The sequence below is a fragment of the Prosopis cineraria genome, unplaced genomic scaffold, assembly GCF_029017545.1.
Source record: "Prosopis cineraria cultivar Desert tree isolate PC_DT_omini unplaced genomic scaffold, ASM2901754v1 PC8, whole genome shotgun sequence".
Classification (NCBI taxonomy): Eukaryota; Viridiplantae; Streptophyta; class Magnoliopsida; order Fabales; family Fabaceae; genus Prosopis; species Prosopis cineraria.
In genome coordinates, this window is record NW_026555339.1 from 5,686,101 (window position 1) to 5,707,663 (window position 21,563).

The window sequence follows — 21,563 nt, forward strand, 5'->3', positions numbered from 1 at the left end:
TTCGCGCGTAAAGTTCAACCGCCGTCTCAAACTTCGCGTTATTCCCGCTTTCCACTGAATGCTGCCACGTGTTCACCGCCTCGCCGTTGTAAAACTATCTCCTTGTGATCTCAATGTCACATCCAGAAAGGTCCTTAGTCCCACAATTTCATGCGTCTCGTGCTTCAGTCTCACTCCTTATTATTTCTTCCAGGAAAGAACGAAGGATCTTCTCTGATATTTTCTTCCTCTCTTCACAATACTCCAAAACCCTCCCTGTTCCACTTGACGGCTTTCTCTCGAAGTATCTTCTAGAATATCTCTTGATTCTCTTTTAGTGGCCTACCATTTCCTTAAATATCTTCTTCCAAACAAAATTATTATCACTATATCAATCTTAGAATTGCTTGTGCTGGTAACACTCTCGCCTGGGTTGCTGGTTGTGAGAATTTTGATTGACGTTGTATTAGTTGGGTTTTTCCGCATATGCTTAAGAGTTTAGATTAGGTGGCTAATGTAATTTTTGTTGTTGTTGTTGGGCGTGAAAGCTTGATTTTGAGATTGGAAATGGCGGGGAAAGTGGAGGTCAATGGCGGCAGCGCCTCTTCTTCTTCTGTTATTTCTGCCAAACTTCCGGCGGTGGCGAACCCATTGGCTGAAAAGCCTGACGAGATTGCGTCGGACATCAATTACCACGCTCAGTATAGCACTCATTTTACCCCTTTCAACTTTGAACTGGAGCAAGCTTACTATGCCACTGCTGAGAGTGTTCGCGATCGTCTCATTCGAGTACGGTACTGTTTATGGATGTCGTGCTCAATACTCATATCAGATGCGACATCACATCTCATTTCAAATTATATTAGAACGCCATATACTTTGTGGTATAATGTCCTATAGTCTTGTCCATGCTTCTTGTAATGAGGTTCCAATTTTGACTGATGATCCTTGATTTGTTGGCGTTTCACATTGAACAACAAATGCACTTCTCGTTACCCCCGCGGAATATCTAGATTCTTGGTAACTATTGTCCGTCGATTTCCATTGAGACAAGCTTTTGGTGTGTGTAGTGCATAAAATATGTGAACCTTTCTAAATTTGTCCATGTCAATGACATATATAAGCATTTCAACCTTTCAAAATCAATTTTGAAGTTGATATTATCAATGATAAATGATATTTGTAGTCAAGAAGGAAACTCTGTGGGTGTCTTGGTATTTGACTTCGAAGTTATAATAATAAGAGGTAATTTGTTAATCATCCTTTAAACTAGTTTTAGTATCATATCATTCGACTAATGCTGTTTCCACCTATTGATAATTTTTTCAGCAATGGAATGAAACGTTCCTCCATTTTCACGAAGCTGATCCTAAGCAAACATACTACTTATCAATGGAGTATCTTCAAGGTCGAGCTTTGACTAACGCAGTTGGAAACCTGAATATACAAGAAGCATACGCAGATGCTTTGCACAAATTTGGACTCAAACTTGAAGAAATAGCAGAGCAGGTAAAAATTACAATATCTGCCATAACATGATTGTTTCCAAGGCCTTTTTCTTGAAATTAACCCAATCTTGTAATTGTTAGGAAAGCTTTTATGAATAAAATAAGCAAAACGTGATAATTGTAAAAGAAAAATTCATTAGAGTTTTGTTCCAGAAATAATATCAAAGTCTGTAAAAACATGCAAATCTTAAGCAAGAATTACAGATGACTATACTCATAGGTAATGAGCCATCGAATTTATGCCACCTTATTTTGACGTGATGGGTACTTAAGTGGGTGAACTAGCTCGGTTAAATATCCATTGAGAATCCTACACTACTCACTGCAGAATATAAGCATCTCATGCTACTTTATTCTCCATCAATTGGCCTCTTTTGGAGAGCTGACATCTTGGTAGGTACTTTCAGTTAGAACCCTTTGCAGGTAAACCTTTTCAAAATTGTTTTTGATACCAATTTTTAGGTACCCGAGTGGGATGAGAGACCCTCCCTTAAGAGCTAATTACTGAAGTGGAAGAACAAATCCACTTAAGTATCTAGTTGAGTATCCTATACTACCTTAGTCTCCATTGTGGATCAACCCAAATGATTCTACATGATTCATTTGAACTGTATTTCTCACTCTGTTATAAAAGTAACAATGAGGGACATGAATCCAATTTTTCTTGAAAGAACTGCACAGGTATATGAGTAATAAAAGCAAGGGACAAATTCATATCATAAGTATGTTTGATATTTTCAGCATCTTCGTGATAATTCCACTTAAAACTTTGCAGGAGAAAGATGCAGCTTTAGGAAATGGTGGTCTGGGCAGGCTTGCTTCGTGCTTTCTGGATTCCATGGCAACACTGAATTTGCCTGCTTGGGGTTATGGTCTGAGGTATAGATATGGGCTATTTAAGCAGATAATCACGAAGGAAGGCCAGGAAGAACTTGCAGAAGACTGGCTTGAGGTTTGATTTATCTTTCTTCTTTTAAATCCTGGGAAATATATCACATTTTTTTACTATAAGCTGATACTTGAACTCAAATGAAAACTGAGCAGAAGTTTAGCCCCTGGGAAGTTGCAAGGCATGACATTTTGTACCCTGTCAGATTTTTTGGCCATGTTCAGGTTAATCCTAATGGAAGGTAAGTGGAAATCTAGTCCTTAAATTATTTAAGTACTGACTTAATGATGAAAAACTCTATTTTATAGTCTGATTTGATACATAAGTCTATTTCCATAAACTTAATTCAAATGCAATGTCAAAGTTCACCCTATTTATAAAAATTGGTACGAACTTAAAAGATTGGTATGAATGCCAGCCGAAAATGGGTTGGAGGAGAGGTTGTGCAAGCATTGGCGTATGATGTGCCAATTCCAGGATACCAAACCAAGAATACCATCAGTCTTCGCCTTTGGGAAGCAAAAGCTAGTGCTGAGGATTTGAATTTGTTTTTATTTAATGATGGACAGCATGAATCTGCTTCTGTTCTTCACTCACGAGCTCAACAGGTTTGTATTTGGCTTTCTATCACTTTTTAACTAAAGCTGGCTGTTTTGGCAGGGATGATTGATTACCAACCATTCTCTTCTCATCAATCACAAGCAATTAATCTTTCTGCAAAAGACCTTTGTTCCCATTGCAAGGGCATATGCATAAAGAGATAGATCTATCTTTGCCTTAAATTCATTTTCAGAACAAATTCTGGTAAAATTTCTTTTCTACCTCCGGTTTTATATTGAATTTGAAAATGCTAGATTTGTGCGGTTTTGTATCCTGGGGATGCTACAGAAGATGGGAAACTTCTTAGGCTGAAGCAGCAATTCTTTCTCTGCAGTGCATCACTCCAGGTAAGATATATCCTCTGAAGAGCTCCCCATGTCATTGTCATTTTATTTGTATTGTAGTTCTTGTCCTCCCTTCTAGTTTTTGCTTCGTAACTGAGGCTGTCTGAATTCAAAGTTTACATGTCCTTTAAAGTTTGAGATATATTAATCAAATGATCACTATTGGGGGCATCATATAACCACGATTGAGGCCTATCATAATAGCTTGAGTTTTTGAAAGAGGGAGTTGACTTGACATGGTATTAGAGTAGCACCAAGAGGTTCAAGGAGTTCACAGTCCAAGAGGTCCACCCATACCATTTTCTTAATTAGACGTAAATTTTAGCACAAGGTATTGCAAGCTTGTGCTCAGTCCATGCGTCAAGTTCAAAGCGATTTGGTTTAATGGGGTGTGTTAGAGCTGCTTGCATGTCAGCCAATTGCTGCAACTACAGAATTTTCTGCTTGTTGACATGAGTTAAGGAAAACTAGATCTTCTGCTTACCAGTGGTCTTTCAATTAACACCTTAGCTGACAGATCATATTATATGATGACATAAATAATATATTTATTTCTCATTGTTATGCTATTTTGGTACAATGGATATTTAAATGATTCAAGCTATTTGTCTCGTTCTACTCAATTGTCTCTTGTTTGACATGCTGTTTTCATTACTTCCCTCTCTCATCTTGGGTCTATCCCAGGACATAATTTTTCGGTTTAAAGAGAGGAGACAAGGAAAGGAGTCTTGTACGTGGTCTGAGTTTCCTAGCAAGGTTGCTGTGCAACTTAATGATACTCATCCTACCCTTGCAATTCCAGAGCTAATGCGACTACTTATGGATGATGAAGGGCTTGGATGGGATGAAGCATGGGATGTGACAACAAGGTGCGGCGTTTAAAATTTGTTGCATATCATAGGCGTCAGTGATATTCCTTCTTTTATGTCTCTTCAACATCTGTAGGCTAAAATGTGATGCTATATACTAACCAGGACAATTGCTTACACTAACCACACTGTCCTCCCTGAGGCACTAGAAAAATGGTCTCAACCTGTAATGTGGAAACTACTTCCTCGCCATATGGAAATCATAGAAGAAATAGACAAGAGGGTAAGATGCATTGGCTTCTATTTTACTATTTCAAAAATTTCATGAAAGTCTTATTGATATATTTTAATCTATAAATCATAAAATACCTGCAGTTCACTGCATTTGTAAGCTCAACACGGCTGGACCTTGAGAGCAAGCTTCCTTCCATGTGCATTTTGGACAATAATCCCCAGAAGCCAGTAGTTCGGATGGCAAATTTATGTGTGGTTTCGTCACATGCTGTAAGCATTAGACCTGTGTGAATGCATCAAAGTATTCAGCAGCTTATTTTATTGTTAATCTAGTTCTAGTGTTTTTCTAGAGTCACCAAGTGGTTATATGGGAAAAAAATTTAGCTGAGTGGTTTAAAACAACTGTAAACTAATGTCCCATGTGGGTGTTTCTCCAGCAAGCACTTTACCTGAGAGTTATACAATCTTGTGACTAATAGTGGTTGCTATATGGAATGAATACTATAAACTTGGCTAAAGATAAAAATGCTGAATGCCATTCAATGTTTTTCATCCACCGATACAGAAAATCTGTTGTAGCTAAAATATGCATTCCAAAATTGGCTGAATTATTATTATTTTTTTTTTTTTGGTATAAGAGGAGGATTGAACTTGCTATCTTTTACACTTTTCTTTCTAAAATCTTGCTCTGTACATTTTTGCTTGTTGGCTACATTTAAAGTTTGTTGTCTAAAGGTTTTTATCTCTTTCAAGGTGAATGGTGTTGCTGAGTTACACAGTGACATTTTAAAATCAGAATTATTTGCGGATTATGTCTCAATATGGCCGAAGAAGTTCCAAAATAAAACCAATGGCATCACACCTCGAAGATGGCTTCGCTTTTGTAGTCCTGAGCTCAGTAAGATAATCACTAAGTGGTTAAAAAGTGATCAATGGGTCACCAATCTTGATTTACTGGCAGGTCTTCGACAGGTGAGTAATTGGATAATTTTTCTTCCCTTCTAGTTGAGTCCTATAATTGCAACATTCTCATATCAATTCCTGGTGCTTCCTATAGTTTGCTGACAATGAAGAACTGCAAGCTGAATGGCTGTCTGCAAAGAGAGCTAATAAGCAACGCTTGGCACAGTACATTCTTCGGGTGACAGGGGTGAGCATTGATCCGGACAGTCTGTTTGACATACAAGTCAAACGCATCCATGAATACAAGAGACAGCTACTGAATATTCTGGGTGTGATTTATAGATACAAGAAGTTAAAGGTACAAGAAACAGCCTACTATTTGGAGTAAAACTGTGACATATTCATTGCCTGATAATGCATGGCAAGAAATTTTGCTCAGTTGCCAATTTTTCAACAACAGTTACTGTTGTTCATGATGAAAATTAATATAGAACTAGACTCATTTTCCCTTCACCCTACACAAAAATTGAGGTGAATTCCACTGTTCATGACTAATAAATAGCATGGCTTGTTATGGATTTTGTATTTATATTTTTAGTGCCCACCCTATTCAGTTTTATACTTTCATATCTCATGCTAATTATATAGCCCAATACTAGCTTATGTCATGTTCTGCCAGCATTTATATAGAAGATACTGTCTATGATGCCAGTCTTCTAGAAATGCTACAATATACCAGAAATAATTCTTACGACTTAACTGTTATAGGAGATGAGCCCTGAAGAAAGGAAAAAAACAACTCCACGTACTGTGATGATCGGAGGAAAAGCTTTTGCTACGTATACAAATGCTAAAAGAATAGTAAGGCTGGTTAATGATGTTGGTGCTGTAGTCAACACTGATCCTGAGGTCAATAACTACTTGAAGGTAACTTAATTTTTATTTCCCTTGCTATTTTGAAGGTTCGAATTTAGGATACTATATGTCTAGAGTTCATAAATTGCAGTGCCTATCCAATTGTAACGTTTAGAGGACATGAGCCTTTAAATTTGATATTTTCCCAACATTAGTGAAAAACATTAATACTATAGCTACTGGCATATCGTGATTTCTATTATTTTGCACTGGCATAATCTGCAATTAGTTAAGCCCCAATTTTCTGTCATTTTGCCTGTGGAACATTGCATGTATGGGTATTTTGATGGAGTCCCACATTGGGTATCCCCAAGCAATTCTGTTGGTACTTAAATGATATGGTTCTTCCCTCACAAGCCAGTTTTTAAGGGTGGGCTTCCCATTTGCACTTGGGTTTCCATGATATGGTTTGATGACATATTGCAATGCAGTTTTATGTGACAGTCAATGTGTGGGCTGTATTTTGCATAGTTTTGTCTAGTAATTAGGCTAATTTATGACTGCTCTGTTTTTATTGGACAATCATTCTCAGGTTGTGTTCGTCCCAAATTACAATGTGTCTGTGGCAGAGGTGCTGATTCCAGGAAGTGAGCTGTCCCAGCATATCAGCACAGCAGGCATGGAAGCAAGTGGTACAAGCAACATGAAATTTGCATTAAATGGGTGCCTCATCATAGGTACTTTAGATGGAGCTAATGTTGAAATCAGGGAGGAAATTGGCGAGGAGAACTTTTTCCTCTTTGGTGCAACAGCAGAAGATGTCCCTCGTCTCCGAAAGGAAAGAGAGAATGGACTGGTTAGACATAGCATCCCTCTTTAATAATTTTATAATAATCAGTGAAAACAATGATGTAATACTTCTTAATAAATCTGTAACTCTTTTATGTTGTATAACATCTAAAAACCTATCAACGAGTGATCAATATGGATGGACTGGAAGAGACTAGGTTAGTGTTGTGCAAGGCTTTAACCACCTCAGAAGAACTCTCATAAATCTAGTCCTGGATCATAATATCTAACAGATTATTAGGCAATAAAATAACCGGAATAGGTTTCTAGGAAATGATTCATGATGTGAATGTGATGATGTCTCGGTTTCGCTGTTGAAGCAGTAATATAAGACATCAAGCTGCATTGTGAGTGATCTAAAGCCACTAAATCAGATTTGTCTCCACTGTAGTGGATCATCTGACCATGCTTAGTTATGTTTCCAAAAGTTTAGTTTCTCTGGCAAATCCTAACTTTCCCTTGCTGACTACTCTGCTTCTTGTTATTTATAGTTCAAACCAGATCCTCGGTTTGAAGAGGCAAAGAAGTTCATTAGGAGTGGGGTATTTGGAAGCTATGACTATAACCCACTGCTTGAGTCGTTGGAAGGAAATTCTGGTTATGGTCGTGGTGACTATTTTCTTGTCGGCCATGACTTCCCAAGCTACATGGATGCCCAGGCAAAGGTAGATGCTGCTTATCGGTAAGACACCATCTCCATTCTCCTATGTTTTCGCTGTTTTATTCCTTTACCAGTCTGTGGTAAAGATCAAAGATCCTGACTGCAAAGCACAAGTGCATTCAATTGATTTAATGTTTCAGTGCTTGTCAAGAGCAACATAGTGAGCAAGACTTCATTGGTTTCTGGATTTTTGCTTTTGAAATGTTTGAACTCAATTAACTTGAGCATGCATTGAAGCTGGTTGAACAAAGCTGTTATTGTTCAGCCTTCACCTCATTCATGACTAATAAGTTAGGCTCAAACATAGTGAAAGGCAATGTATTATGAAAATGATTTTATGCTCCCATCTGATGTGAGGATTTAATGGTGACAGAGTGTTACACGTTACTGCTATTTACTGCTATTTGAGGGCTTTATTGTCTTTATGTTGATATGTTATTATTCTCTTTATGTGTTGCTGAATCCTACGGCAGTTATTGACAGTGTGGGACCTTACCTTTTAGGGCACGTGTCTAGGTTTAGCGTATATCATGTATCTTGCCTCCTTGTTACGTGCTGTGAATGAAATCAGTCTCTCTTCTCGTCTATATTTCTCTTCTTCTGTCAAGGTATCAGAGTCGTCTCTTCGGCCATGGCTCTGCTAGAGACTCAGTCCTTTATAGAACGTGTTGGAGATCTTGAACACTGCCTTGAGATGCAGTCTTATTTGCTTCAAATCACTCAAGATATTTTAGACCAACACACTAATAGCATATCTGAGATTAAGAATACTCTGTCCCAAATGGCAAACCAGTTTAATGATCTCTCAGGCAAGCTTTCTACGCTTCCTAACTAGTCACACCACTCCCCTATGTTTGAGGTTGGCGAATCTTCTCATCCTCTCCCATGCTACCACAAAATCTCCCACCTCCTTCTATGCATTCACCATGTCCAACGACTATGAACCCACTACCACCTCATACCCTTCCACTGCCTCTGCCGTCATGACCTGTGACACCCTTAGCAGCTATTCCCCCCTTTCTATATTTACGACACCACATCAATTTGGCTCCTTCCATGGCCTTTTACCCTTTCCACAATCAACCTACTCTGCTCCCACTAAGTATAGCCGAGTGGAATTTTCCAAATTCGATGGTGTTGACTTTAGGCGATGGGCTTAGTGTTGCCGGCAATTTTTTGAAGTTGATGGAACCCCACATGAACATCCCATTCATCTCTTAAGCATTCGCCTAGAGAAAAGAGCATTACGGTAGCACCTTGCCTTCATTAAACAGCGTCGTCTCTCCAAACTTTCTTGGGAGGATTAATTTTGAGAAATGGAAGCCAAGTTTGGAGATATAAAGGATGAACACCCAATGATAGCCATTAAAAAACTCCAAATGCACGACTCTATGAAAGATTATGAGGAAAAATTTGATGAATTGTTGACTGAAGTCGATTTGTTAGAGGAAGCCGCCATGAACTGCTATATCAAAGGTCTAAGAATGGATGTCCAGCAAAGTGTTTTTGAGCTTTCAACCAATGACTAGCTGGTGCGATGGAAATGGCTTGGCGTTAGGTTGCAGCTATCTCTGCAATTCACGCGAATGCTCCTCGGAAGACTTTCTCGATGTTCTCATCACTTCCCTCGATTGGGTCTTCTAGGTTTTTACCCACTCCAATTTCTAGTGTCAAGTTTGACCTGATTAACAAGCCTAACTCCTTTATTGACCTAGTAAGAGATAAGCCCAAAACTGCCTCTTCCTCTACTGCAACGAGTTCGGCTTCCTTTAAGCCTTCTAGAACTCTCTCAAACGTGAGATGGACGATCGTCGGCGTAAAGGACTTTGTTATTATTGTATCGATAAATATACCAACATGCACAAATGCTGAGGGTCGCACATCTTTGCTTTGGTCATAGGGGATGATACCGAGATATTCGAAGATGCTTTTGAAGATGTTGAGGCCCTTGAAAATACTGTCATAGTGAACGCCATTGAAGGTAAGGTGGGTACATCCACTTTAAGGCTTCTTGGTTGAATTAAAAATCAACGGGTGGTCATTTCGATTGACACAGGGAGTTCGCATAATGGGACCCAAGTAGTCAAATGACTCAATTTGAAAACTCTAAAAAATGAGGGGGTTCGCATTACAATTGCTGATATTTGAGAGGTCATTGTGACTAAATATTGTGCGAATTTGACTTGGGAAATGGACGCTTCCTTCTTTTCTTCTGATTTTTTAGTCATGAAAATTTGGGCATTTGATATGATTTTGGGTGTACAATGGCTTAAGACATTGGCCGTTTCTTTATGGACATGGTTGAGCATCTATTTGCATTTCATCAGAATGGTCAACTAGTTGAATTAAAAGGGATTAATTCAAGAACACCGAGGACCATCATGCAAATAGCTCCCTCAGACTATGATGAAGTTTTAGCTAATCATCTCTATTTGGTTTATACTCCTCAGCATTTAGAGGTGCAGCTACCACATAACCTAGTTACAAAGTCTCCTCCATTCTTTTGCTGATGTGTTTGTTGAACCTTCTACCTTGCCGGCTTCTCGTTTATTTGACCATTCTATTCCCCTTAAGGTAGATCATCCAGTGAATTGTAAACCTTATTGTTATGGGCCTACTCAAAAATCTGAGATCAAGAAGCAAGTCCAACAGATGCTTGACAATGTAATCACAAAGGAAAGCAATAGTTCTTTTGTGGCTCCTGTGGTTTTGGTGCAAAAGAAAGATGGTATATGGGGATTTTGTGTCGACCGTAGAAGATTAAATGAGGCTACTGTTAAGAACAAGTTTCCAATTCCAGTTATAGAAGTGCTCTTAGATAAACTTACTGGAGCACAGTTTTCTCTAAACTGGACTTAAGAGCCGGTTACCACCAAATTTAGATGAATGAAGCTGATGTTGCTAAAACAGCCTTTTGCATTCATGAAGGGTTGTATGAATTTATGGTCATGCCACTTGGCCTCACTAATACTCTTGCCACTTTTCAAGGCCCTATGAATTCAGTTTTTAAACCTTACTTGAGGAAATTTGTTCTGGTCTTTTTTGATGATATTTTAGTATATAGCAAGGATTAAATGACTCATTTAGAGCATTGATGGAAGACTTTATTGCTTTTACATCAATATCAACTTTTTGCCAAAGCTTCCAATTGTACCTTTGCTACCACACAGATTGATTATTCGGGATATGTCATCATAGTTAATGGGGTTCAAGCAGATCTCAAGTTGACAACAATTGCTTGTTGGCCAATTCCTTCTTCCATTAAGGAATTGAGAGGTTTTTTAGGCCTTATCGGCTACTATCGCTACCGTCGGTTTGTTTAGAATTATGGCTCTATTAGCAGTCCCCTCACTAAGTTGTTGAAAAAGAATGAGCATTTTGTTTAGTTGTAGTAGGCTCATTCAGCTTTTGAATCTCTCAAACAAGCCATGATTTCTCCCTTGGTACTTCTTCCTAACTTCAACAAGACTTTTGTTATTGAGACTGATGCTTCGGGACGTGGTTTGGGAGCTATATTATCCCAAAATGGTTACCCTTTGGCTTTTGCGAGTAAGGCGCTTTCCCCATTAAAAAGACAATTATCTGCTTATGAACGCGAATTATTAGTTATGATGTTTGCAGTCAAATAATGGTGTCCTTATTTTTGGGGGCAGAAATTTATTATCAAAACTGATCACTTGCCTTTAAAGCATCTTCTAAAGCAGCCTGATTTAAGTCCAGAGCAATGCAAGTGGCTTCATAAGTTGTGGGGATTAGACTAAGAAATTGTGTACCAAAAGGGAAGTGAAAATATCACAGCTAATGCTTTGTCTAGACACTCTAAGGGGTTTTACATGGCTATTTCAATGCCTATTTCTCCATTGTACGACAAGGTGCGTGATTCTTGGCTTCTTGATGATCATCTACAGTGACTTATTAAGGCTTTGGAGAATGATCCCTTCTCTAATCCTAAGTATACTTGGGAACATCACTTGCTGAAATGAAAAGGCAAACTTGTGGTAGGGGCTGATTAGGGCCTTAGAGATGATTGACTTACGTTTTTCCATAATGATGGCATTGGGGGGGCATTCCAGTATGACTCCAACTTATAAAGGAATTGCTTCTTTCTTTTATTGGAAGGGGATGGAGAAGGTTGTTCACAATTATGTGCGTCAATGCACAAGATGTCAAAGATTTAAGCTAGAATTGGTGGCTTCTCCTAGGCTTCTCCAACTTTTGCCCATTCTTAAACATGTTTGGTCGGAAGTCGGAACTCTTAATAGATTTTATTAGTGGCCTTCCAAAATCTTACTCTAGAGCCACTATATTGGTGGTAGTTGATCGCTTGTTTAAGGCTGCTTATTTTATGGCTCTTAAGCACCTGTTTACTGTTGTGGACATGGCTAATATGTTCATGGATAATGTTGTCTAGTTGCATGGCTTCCCTAAGTCTATTGTTTCCAATCAAGATCCTATCTTTTAAGGGGAATTATGGAAGGAACTTGCTCGGTTATATGGGGCCAGATTACAATTTTCTTCTGCATACCACCCTCAAACTGATGGCCAAACCAAGGTACTTTGTTGTCATTTGGAGTGCTACCTTCGTTGCATGACGGGAGGCTTTCTTAAGCAATGGGTTAGGTGGCTGCCGCTTGCTGAATTATGGTACAATGCTACCTTCCACTCTTCCATTGGCATGTCTTCCTTTGAAGCAGTATTTGGGGTGCCTCCCCCTACTTGTGGGTGATTCCTCTAATAAAATGGTTGACAAAACTTGCATTTCACGGGAACTTACTATCTAACTTCTGAAACAACACTTATTGAAAGCTCAACACAGGATGATTCGACAAGCCAGTGAGCTCAAATCCGAGTGCAAGTTTGCTGAAGGGGATGTGGTTTTCCTCAAATTACCTCCTTTTAGGAAGAATCTTTTGAACAACTCTTCCTTGCATAAGCTAGCTGCTCGCTACTTTGGACCATTCAAGGTCATAAAGCATATTGGGGAAGTTGCATATGAATTGGATCTTCCTCCTAACACTAGGGTGTATCTGGTTTTTCATGATTCATTGCTGGAAAAGTATGTTGACTCCGCTGCCCCCACTAATCCCACCGTGCCTCCAGTGGATGAGCAGGGTCAATTTCTGTTGGAGCCCGAAGAATTATTGGGCACGAAAATTATTAAGCACCATAATCTACCTGTGACTCAAGTGTTGGTTTGCTGGAAATTTTCTCAATCCAAAGACGCTACCTGGGAAGATCTTTCAGCAATCAAGCAGCAGTTCCCTCATTTCTGAACAGATGCTCCAGCTTCTGCCACTACCCTTGTGGACAAGGATGTTTTTTAGGGGGGGAGCATATTGTTGTAAGTTACTGCTATTTACTGCTATTTGAGGGCTTTATTTTCATGTTGATATGTTATTATTGTCTTTATGTGTTGCTGAATCTTAGGGTAGTTTTTGAGTGTGAGACCTTACCTCTTAGGGCACGTGTCTAGGTTTAGGATATATCATGTATCCTGCCCCCCTGTTACGTGCTGTGAATGAAACCAGTCTTTTTGTCTATATTTCTCTTCTTCTATCAGAATCTGATAATCCTAATAATTAATGGTTGTCTAGTTCTATATTATCTTGTACTAACCGCTGGTTCTTTAACGGGTCCTTGTATATGAAGTTTATGTTGCTATTTTCCTTTTTTTTTTTAATGCAGGGATAGGAAAAGGTGGCTAAAGATGTCAATTTTAAGCACAGCTGGGAGTGGAAAATTCAGCAGCGACAGGACCATTGCTCAGTATGCCAATGAAATTTGGAACATAGCAGAGTGCCGCGTACCTTGATTTCAGCTGCAGATCTCTCACCTTCAAGTCTCTGAGAAGTAAAATGGATAGTAGCATCAGAAGTAAGAGGGAGAGAAATGAACATTCACTTCTTTCGTGGCTGAATCTGTGTGTCCATGCCCTGTCAGGTTCTGAGATGTCTGCTGTATAATCATCCTTCATAAGTGCCCTCCACTCATCTGCTTTTGATTGATGGAGCTTTCTATTTTCAGTGTTCATAATAACAATATCTGTGTTCAGTCGAATAAGATCATATTCTCTCAGAATAATGATTAGGTTATCTGTTTTACCGCAGGGAAAAAAAGAATAAAGGAAGAAAATATATCAATAATTGTGAACGAGTCTGTTTTCATTTGTTACACTGTACCTGTAAAGTAAATTTGATTCTCATTTTAAACTCTATATACTGTTATGTATTATGTGATGTTGCTTGAGGACTTCGGTAATAATCACTATGGAATGTGATAGATTATTATTTATTAAGCTCTTTGTATATTTTCCCCCCTTTGTTATCTTGCCCAGATTTAATATATTATAAAATTATTATTATATTAAATAATAAATAAATAAATCTAAAATATTAAATTTGACCTGAACAGCTTAGAAATGTAATAAAAATATTTTATAAAATCTTTTTTAAATTTTAGGATATACTGTATCTCAATCATTGAAGTTGAAATTTAAGAGTGTTGAAGATAGGAGGAAAGATAGGTGAGGGGATGGACTGGTAGAAAGAGTTGAGCCAACTCGCATAGAATTAGAGCACTTTTTCTTTCAGGCTAAGAAAAAAAAAACGGGGAGATAGAAATTTTCTGCCGAACCTTTTGCCAACAGTGGAAGTAGAGCTCCTGGGTGGGAAACATCTTCATCCCACTAATTTTTGGGTTATTTTACTGTTTTATTTGTAATTTTCAAAATTTATTTATTTGGTAAATTTCATTCAAATATATTTGCCAAGGGTTGCTAGCTTACCTGAAAGTGGAAATATATTGATGCAAATGCAAGAGATATTTGTATAGAAGTCACCAATAAGAAAATAACAAGTACAAAGTTTCAAATTAACTTTAATAATAAATTTTAATGAGATCGATTGTTATAAATTTTTTATGAATAATGTTAAGATAAGAAGATCAAATTTAATGTGATTGACTTAATTATTACACCGACTTATAGATAATAAATTAACGTGAATATAATTGATGTGGATATTTTTATAATAAAAAATAAAATGATGCTCATATCGAGTTCTTGTTTTGGCCCAAAATAAAAAAAAAAACGTCGCAAACAAATCACGTCAGTTGCCGGCCTGCCGCTTTACATTCATATATGTTAGACCTGTCAATGAATGATAAATCAGTTTCTCGTGGGCCACGGAAACATTAATATTAATTGACATTGACCAGATATTTTATAATCTTATAAATTAATACATCAATAAAGATGATATGGTAATTTGTCAACTATATAAAATAAATTAGATAATTATATGATGTTAAAAATCAAATTGATACGGTAACGATTACAAATTTTAATTTAATAATTAATATGAATATGAATGTTGATGTTGAATTTTAACAAAAGAAGTTAAATAAGATAATGATGTGAGTATATAAAAAAAAGCAAAAAAATTAAAAAATTCTGACGCCTATATATTACGATAATGTAATATAGGTTATAATAGATTCTTGCTTCGCAGTCAGAAACAATGGCAAATAACCAGAGCTCAAAAAAACCCAATGCAGATTTCAATTTGAAGGAGATCTCTCCAAGTATTGGGGTCAGGACTGGCAAAAGCCATGGTGGAATCACAAATGCCACAGACCTTGTTGAAACCACTCTTTTCTTGTACGTGAGGATTGTCAGGGCCGAGGACTTGCCGGGAATTACAGGTCCTAATACTTGTGATCCTTATGTGGACCTGAAAGTTGGAGGCCTAAAAGCGACCACCTTGTGCTGCAGCAGAAACTCAAACCCAGAATGGAACCAAGTCTTCGCTTTAGCGAAAGCTCGTATTCAAGAGCCGACTCTTGAAATTCTGGTGAAAGATCAGATTCCAAGGTTTGGTGAAATTTTGGGTCGCTTATCTTTCGCTGTTTCGGACATTCCCACACGAGTTCCATCTGATAGTTCACTTGCACCTCAATGGTATTGGCTAGAGGATCAAAAGGGAAGTGGTTTGGGAAGATTGATGCTCTCTATTTGGATAGGTACTCAGGCTGATGAGGCTTTTCCCGAAGCTAGGCATTTAGAATCAACAATAATAAATGCTCATAACGTTCTTAATACTCATTCGAAGATATATCTTTCGCCTAGAATTTGGTGTCTTAGAGTCAATTTGATCCAAGCCCAGGACCTGTTATATGAAGACACAGCTGAAAACTCTGAGATTTTTGTTCAAGCTACCTTGGGGAGTTTTACTTTCAGAAGTAAGTCAGTTAATAACAATAAAGGAAATCCAAAATGGAATGAGGATATGTTCATTGCCGTGCTTGAACCATTTGATCAGCAATTGTTTCTGAGTGTGGAGCAGGGCAAAATGAACACTACAGAAGCATAGGGAAGTGTTCAGTTCCTGTCAAGAATGCTGACAAGAGGTTAGATGGTGCACCTCCTTCTGCCAAATGGTATAATCTTGAGAGACCCAATATCATTACTGAGGTTCAAAATAATGCAAAAGTTATTAGTAAGCTTAATATGAAGCTCTCTTTGGATGGTGGATATCACATATTTGATGAGGATCCATGTTTTAGCAGTGATCTGAATCCAACAGTACCGAGGTTGTGGAGATCCAGTGTTGGGGTTTTTGAATTGGGGATCTTGAATGCTTCCGGCTTGCCTGCAATGAAGATAGGAAATCGTACTGATGCTTATTGTGTAGCTAAATATGGCCCAAAATGGGTTAGGACAAGAACAGTTATTAATAGTCTTAATCCAAAGTGGAATGAACAGTACACTTGGGATGTCTATGACCTATGTACATTCATCACAATTGCTGTGTTTGATAATGGTTGTTTACATGACAGTGCCGTAGATGCAAGAATAGGGAAGGTGAGAATCAATCTATCAGAAATGATAACCAACAGGATTTACACCTATTCTTTTCCACTTGCAGAACTGCAGCCTTCAGGATTGAAGAAGATGGGAGAAATTGAATTAGCTTTCAGGTTTAGCTGTCCAGATATGGCCAATCTCTTGAAACTCTATCTAATACCTAAGCTTCCTAGGCTGCATTTTTCTAACCCGTTGTCTCGGACTCAGTTAAGTGGTTTGAGGAAACAAACCATTATGCTTCTCTCTTTAAGGATGAGCAAGGCAGAACCTGCATTGAGGAGAGAGGTTGTGTCATATATGCTGGATTCTCATGAAAGCCTGTGGAGCATGCGCAGAGGAAGAGCTGATTTTGACAGGATCAAAGCTGTTATAAGTGGATTTGTTGCCTTGCAAACTCAATATAATAAGATATGTGAATGGGAGAATCCTACTTCATCGCTCATGGTTTGCCTGATAATTTTTGTTCTGATCTTTGAACCTCAAATTGTGCTACCTGGTATGTTGATCTGCCTTATACTGGATATCATCTTGCAGTATCAAAAGAGGCCGAGTCTCCTATCACATGTGGATTTGCAGTTGTCACGTGTTCAAGCAGCTAGTGTAGATGAATTGGAAGAAGAGTTTGATCCAATTCCATCCAAATTCGAAGACAGAATCATCAGGCATAGATATGATCGGTTAAGAATTGTCGTTGGGAGGCTTGCAGCTGAGATGGCTAAGTTTGTGACTAGAGTAGAAAAATTGCAATCCTTTGTGACCTGGCAGGATCCAACAGCTACATTTCTATTCATGATTTTGTGTCTGATTGGTGGGATAGTGACTTTGATTGTTCCTTTCCAAGTGATTATAAGTGTTTGTTTCCTTTATCTGCTTAGGCATCCAAGATTCCGCTCGCCCATTCCTACATTATTTGAGAACTGGGTGAGTAGGATGCCTTCAAAGTTAGACAGCATGACATAAAGAACACATTTTGTTGTTTTTTCTTCCCTCTCTTAGTGATAGCCAACATTGAATGCTTGCATGCATCCCGAGATTTTTCTAAATTGCGGGCATATTGTGATCCACCTTGCATTTTTAATTCTCATATTTTTATTGAATTTCTCCTTATGAATCCATTTTTTTTTAATACATTTAGAGATATGGGTATGAGTCATAGTGCACGGCAGAGAATTACCATTCCCGATACTATCAGGCTCCTTTTGACGACTAAAGATTTCACGAATTATTTATGGATAATGTTAAAAGCTAACCACAACCAAGGAATTTTGTGGGTCATCATGCTTCATAAATAAAACTCAGCCTCGACCAACCAGACACACTATCAACATCAGTATCAACAGAGTTCTATTTACGGGCGTAGGGTGAAGCGATAGCGTCATAAAGCGAACCACGTTAAGTTAATAACATATTCTTCTAGTCAGATGGGTTGTAAATATTTCATGAGGAGAGTAAAGAAATCACGCCAAGTAGCTAAAGGGGAATAAGGAGCTGATAACATTATTATCTAATTCGTTGGGCATCGGATAGAATAGTGAGTGACACCACCGTATGATAAACGTAATACCATATATAAAAGCTTCAAAAGTCGCAAGACTACTCCTGACACAACCAACAAAATCAAATACATTAGCAACACTACCACATATCTAGGAATATTAAATGTTGAGCCAACACGCGACCGGCAAATTTCAAGGGGAAGCTGATCTGGGAGTAGGAGACCTTGAAAATGACCTTGAACTTGCACTCACACTCGGACTTGTTGAGTAGCTTCTATCACTAACTGGTGTACGCCCACGTTTAAAAGAACCACCTCTCCTACTGCCTCTTGGTCTTGGAGAGATGCTGGGAGAATACCTCCTTCGTGAACTCCTCCTCGGTCTAGGGGAAAGACTTCGAGAAGAGCTCCTTCTCCGTGAACTCCTCGGTCGAGGGGAAATACTCCTTGAATAGCTCCTTCTTGAGCTCCTCCTCTGCACAGGGGACACACTGCGGGAATATCTCCTTGAACTTCTCCTTGGCCTTGGGGAGGCACTTGGGGAAATGGACCTGTATCTGTGCCTTTTGTAGTAGCGATCATCAGGTGAGTCATAAGGAGAGAACGATCTATCACGCCTCCTGACAGGTGACCTGCTGTATGGCGAGCGGGATCGAGAGTAGGACCTGTGTCGAGCATAAGGGCTATAAGATCTGTCCCGGCTATAATATGGGGAGTAAGACCTCCGTCGACTGTGATAGGGAGAATAAGAACGACTCCTAGTGCGATCAGAAGAATATGGTGATCGGCTGTAGCTTCTTCTGTAAGGAGAATAACTAGGGGATCGCCGAGGCGAATAGCTTGAAGAGCGACGACGCACTGAATGATAATCAGATGGGATGTTAAAGATGAATGAGCATGCCAGCATAATCACACAAGACAGAATGAAAGCACGAGAACGAAGATGAAATGCTTACCCCGAACGGTCCTTAACCCAAGATACCTCCCAGGTGTCGGGGTTCGACCCCGACTTCTTCTAGCCTGCAATGATTGCACATAACAGCATGAGGCGAAAACATTACTAAAAAACTATATCCTTAACATGGTAAATGGTAAAACCAAATACTACAGTAGCAGTTAGAAGAATAATCATAACATATCAGAACATTGTATTCAGGCATAAAATGGTAAGAAAAAAGAGAGAAATGTGCAGGGCATACAACCCCAGTGGTCTGATACTTTGTTGATGTGTTTGATTTGTATGTTTAGTTGAGATTTGAGAGGTTGATGAAGAGCTGCTACACACAGCTAACCTGCTGCCACAGAAACTTCACAGGGAAAGAAGCAAAAAGCTTTCAAATCTCACAAAGAACTAAGTGCAACTCATCCATATATCTCATACGCAAAATCAGTGCGAGTTGAATTGAATCAACAATTAACAAATATATTTCAGAATCTTGCTCAGAACCAAATGATATTTAAAAAGTATACCTTTTCTACTGTGATGACACGCCCTTCTAGAACAGAGCGATTCAGATACTTTACACACCGATCAGCATCCTCAACAGTTCTCATAGTCACAAATCCAAACCCTCGTGATTCTCTTGTCCATGGATCAACAACCAGGTGAACGTCACTCACCTAAAACAAAGCAACACGAGTAAAGTAAAAATTGACACAAAACCTATCCAATTAAAAATAGAACGTTGAACAAACAATAACAAGTCCAAAAAAAAAAAGGACATCAATGGCCATAGCATAAAAGAAAATGAGCATACTTTCCCCTCGCTTGCGAAATGCTTCTCCAACTCTCTCTTGGTAATCCGAGGAGACAACCCTGTCACATACAGATTGTTACCGGGATTCTCTGCATCCCTTGATGGGCTCCTATATCGGGGGAAAAAAACAAATCAGACAGAAATGAATAATAAAACATCTGAAGTGAGAAAATGAGTAAGAGAAAGAAGTCCATGACATGTGAGAAGTCAGAAGAAAGTTTTTTCTTTTGTTTTTTTTTTGGAGGGGGGTCACCTTGAAAAGCTCCTGGATCTTGACCGTGACAGAGACCTGGAAACAGACCTACTGTATCGCTTGTACAGAGGTGATTGAGAATACCTACGAAGTACACACATAACACCTTTCAGAAAAAAATGCTCACCACTTAAAATAAGCATGAAATTAAACTATTTTGTAATCTAACCTTGATCTTCTTGAGTAAGACATCTGCAACAAATCAGACCGCATACAGAAGTAGGTATTAAATAAACTCATATCAATAATCAAGAAATTAATAAAAAATGACAAGAGTCCAACAACATAAAATACCACGCTCCAACAAGAAATTGACATTGAATCAAATACTCAAATTACTGTGTTAAAAAATTAATGATACAATTTCAATTAAACAAAATAAGCATATCATCTGTTCACTTTCTAATTGAGCCAACACGTAAAAGGATTACCAGTTTCCAGCATACTTATTTGAAATACAAAAAAGACTAGTTTTCAATCAACTTAACCAAATCTTGGCAATTCTTAGTTACAAAACTTTACACCTAAATATGTCAAATAACTGATTTGCTCTTTGCTCAAAATATAGCTATGTTTCAAAACCAATTATTTTAACCGAGACATTTGTTACAGGCTCGCAGTTTCTTACTGTTTCGTGAAAGAGATAACACCATATCTCCCAAACTAGGTTTTTTAAGATCCGTTTTTCTGAATGAACAAAATTTGTTGAAGGCTTACAGCCCCTTCCAGTTTCATAATACAAGTCATGACATAAGAAACCAACAAAATCCGAAACTATACCTTATTCATATCTATCGGAAAACCTCAGACCCAGACCCAGACCCCAACACAGAATTTTCAGTGGTCTTTCGAATTCTCAATTTTCCCCAAATCCTGAACGCTTATATATGATACAAGCAAACTCAAAACCCAGATATAACATCCAGTACAAGAGTAAAATTTAAAAACACGTGCTCACTATAATACCCGATACAAATACCTTAGAAAAGAAATGAAATTTAGAGCCAGATAAGCAAAAGAGAATTTCCATCAATTGAAAAAGCAATCAAGAAAATCACTCGTGTCCATAATAGAATGAATTTGAAACTTACATTAGAAGCAGGTGATGAAAATACTCTTCCAACCGATGATATTGGTTAATGCAAGAACACGGTCCCTTTTTTCACACAGAGGAACAAACTTAGCCTGGAATGAAGAATGAAGCTTTACAGGTAAAAAAGGGATGTGACCTGGTAGAAGTTTCTGGAGATGCGGACGCGAGGCTATATTTAAATCTTGTTGAATTTGTTTGGCCAAACAAAAAAAGCCGGTTGGATTTTTCGTGGCTCACGTCGTCGCAAGATGCAAGGTTCGGCTTCATGGGTTTATTACTTCGGCAATCAAAAGACGCCACGTGTTGTGACGTCGGGCCTGTCGAATATTTGACGTGGCTGGTCGCTACTACTCATTGACATTGGGCAGGCATAGAAAATAAAAACGGAGGGAATCGCACCTGGCGCCTTCAAAAAGGAATCTCGGTAGACGAGGTCGAAAGGTTTCTGACATTTCTTTTAGGTTTAACTTT

The 21,563-nt window shown here is 38.4% G+C and overlaps 3 protein-coding genes across 8 annotated transcripts; 2 read left to right on the forward strand and 1 right to left on the reverse strand.

Annotated features, from left to right (window-relative positions):
- Positions 1-245: 245 nt before the first annotated feature.
- On the forward strand, positions 246-13,926 carry LOC129318626 (alpha-glucan phosphorylase, H isozyme). 2 transcript variants are annotated; one of them, XM_054963485.1, is made up of 16 exons: positions 246-394; positions 528-768; positions 1,309-1,488; positions 2,263-2,439; positions 2,532-2,617; positions 2,795-2,984; positions 3,231-3,323; positions 4,005-4,189; positions 4,295-4,412; positions 4,505-4,633; positions 5,117-5,335; positions 5,421-5,624; positions 6,035-6,193; positions 6,714-6,977; positions 7,462-7,652; positions 13,317-13,926. In XM_054963485.1, the coding sequence occupies exons 2-16, from the start codon at positions 547-549 to the stop codon at positions 13,441-13,443; spliced, it is 2,544 nt and encodes an 847-aa protein (XP_054819460.1). In that variant the 5' UTR covers positions 246-394; positions 528-546; the 3' UTR covers positions 13,444-13,926. The 2 variants fall into 2 exon arrangements, with proteins under 2 accessions (XP_054819460.1, XP_054819461.1); XM_054963486.1 differs by having other exon boundaries at positions 266-283.
- A 1,222-nt stretch (positions 13,927-15,148) lies between these two features.
- On the forward strand, positions 15,149-17,454 carry LOC129318361 (FT-interacting protein 3-like). The gene is made up of 2 exons (XM_054963084.1): positions 15,149-15,869; positions 15,974-17,454. Exons 1-2 carry the CDS (start codon positions 15,149-15,151, stop codon positions 17,452-17,454), a joined length of 2,202 nt encoding a protein of 733 aa, XP_054819059.1.
- A 511-nt stretch (positions 17,455-17,965) lies between these two features.
- LOC129318134 (serine/arginine-rich splicing factor SR45a-like) lies at positions 17,966-21,244 on the reverse strand. 5 transcript variants are annotated; one of them, XR_008595170.1, is made up of 8 exons: positions 21,091-21,244; positions 20,169-20,191; positions 20,000-20,083; positions 19,747-19,855; positions 19,460-19,609; positions 19,189-19,296; positions 18,946-19,009; positions 18,769-18,847 (listed from the first exon to the last, which is right to left on the reverse strand). XR_008595170.1 is itself a non-coding variant. In XM_054962734.1 (7 exons), the coding sequence occupies exons 2-7, from the start codon at positions 20,189-20,191 to the stop codon at positions 18,183-18,185; spliced, it is 1,095 nt and encodes a 364-aa protein (XP_054818709.1). In that variant the 5' UTR covers positions 21,091-21,237; the 3' UTR covers positions 17,966-18,182. The 5 variants fall into 5 exon arrangements, 1 of the variants encoding a protein (XP_054818709.1); XR_008595169.1 differs by having other exon boundaries at positions 18,770-18,847; positions 19,192-19,296; XR_008595171.1 differs by having other exon boundaries at positions 18,771-18,847; positions 19,208-19,296.
- Positions 21,245-21,563: the final 319 nt, after the last annotated feature.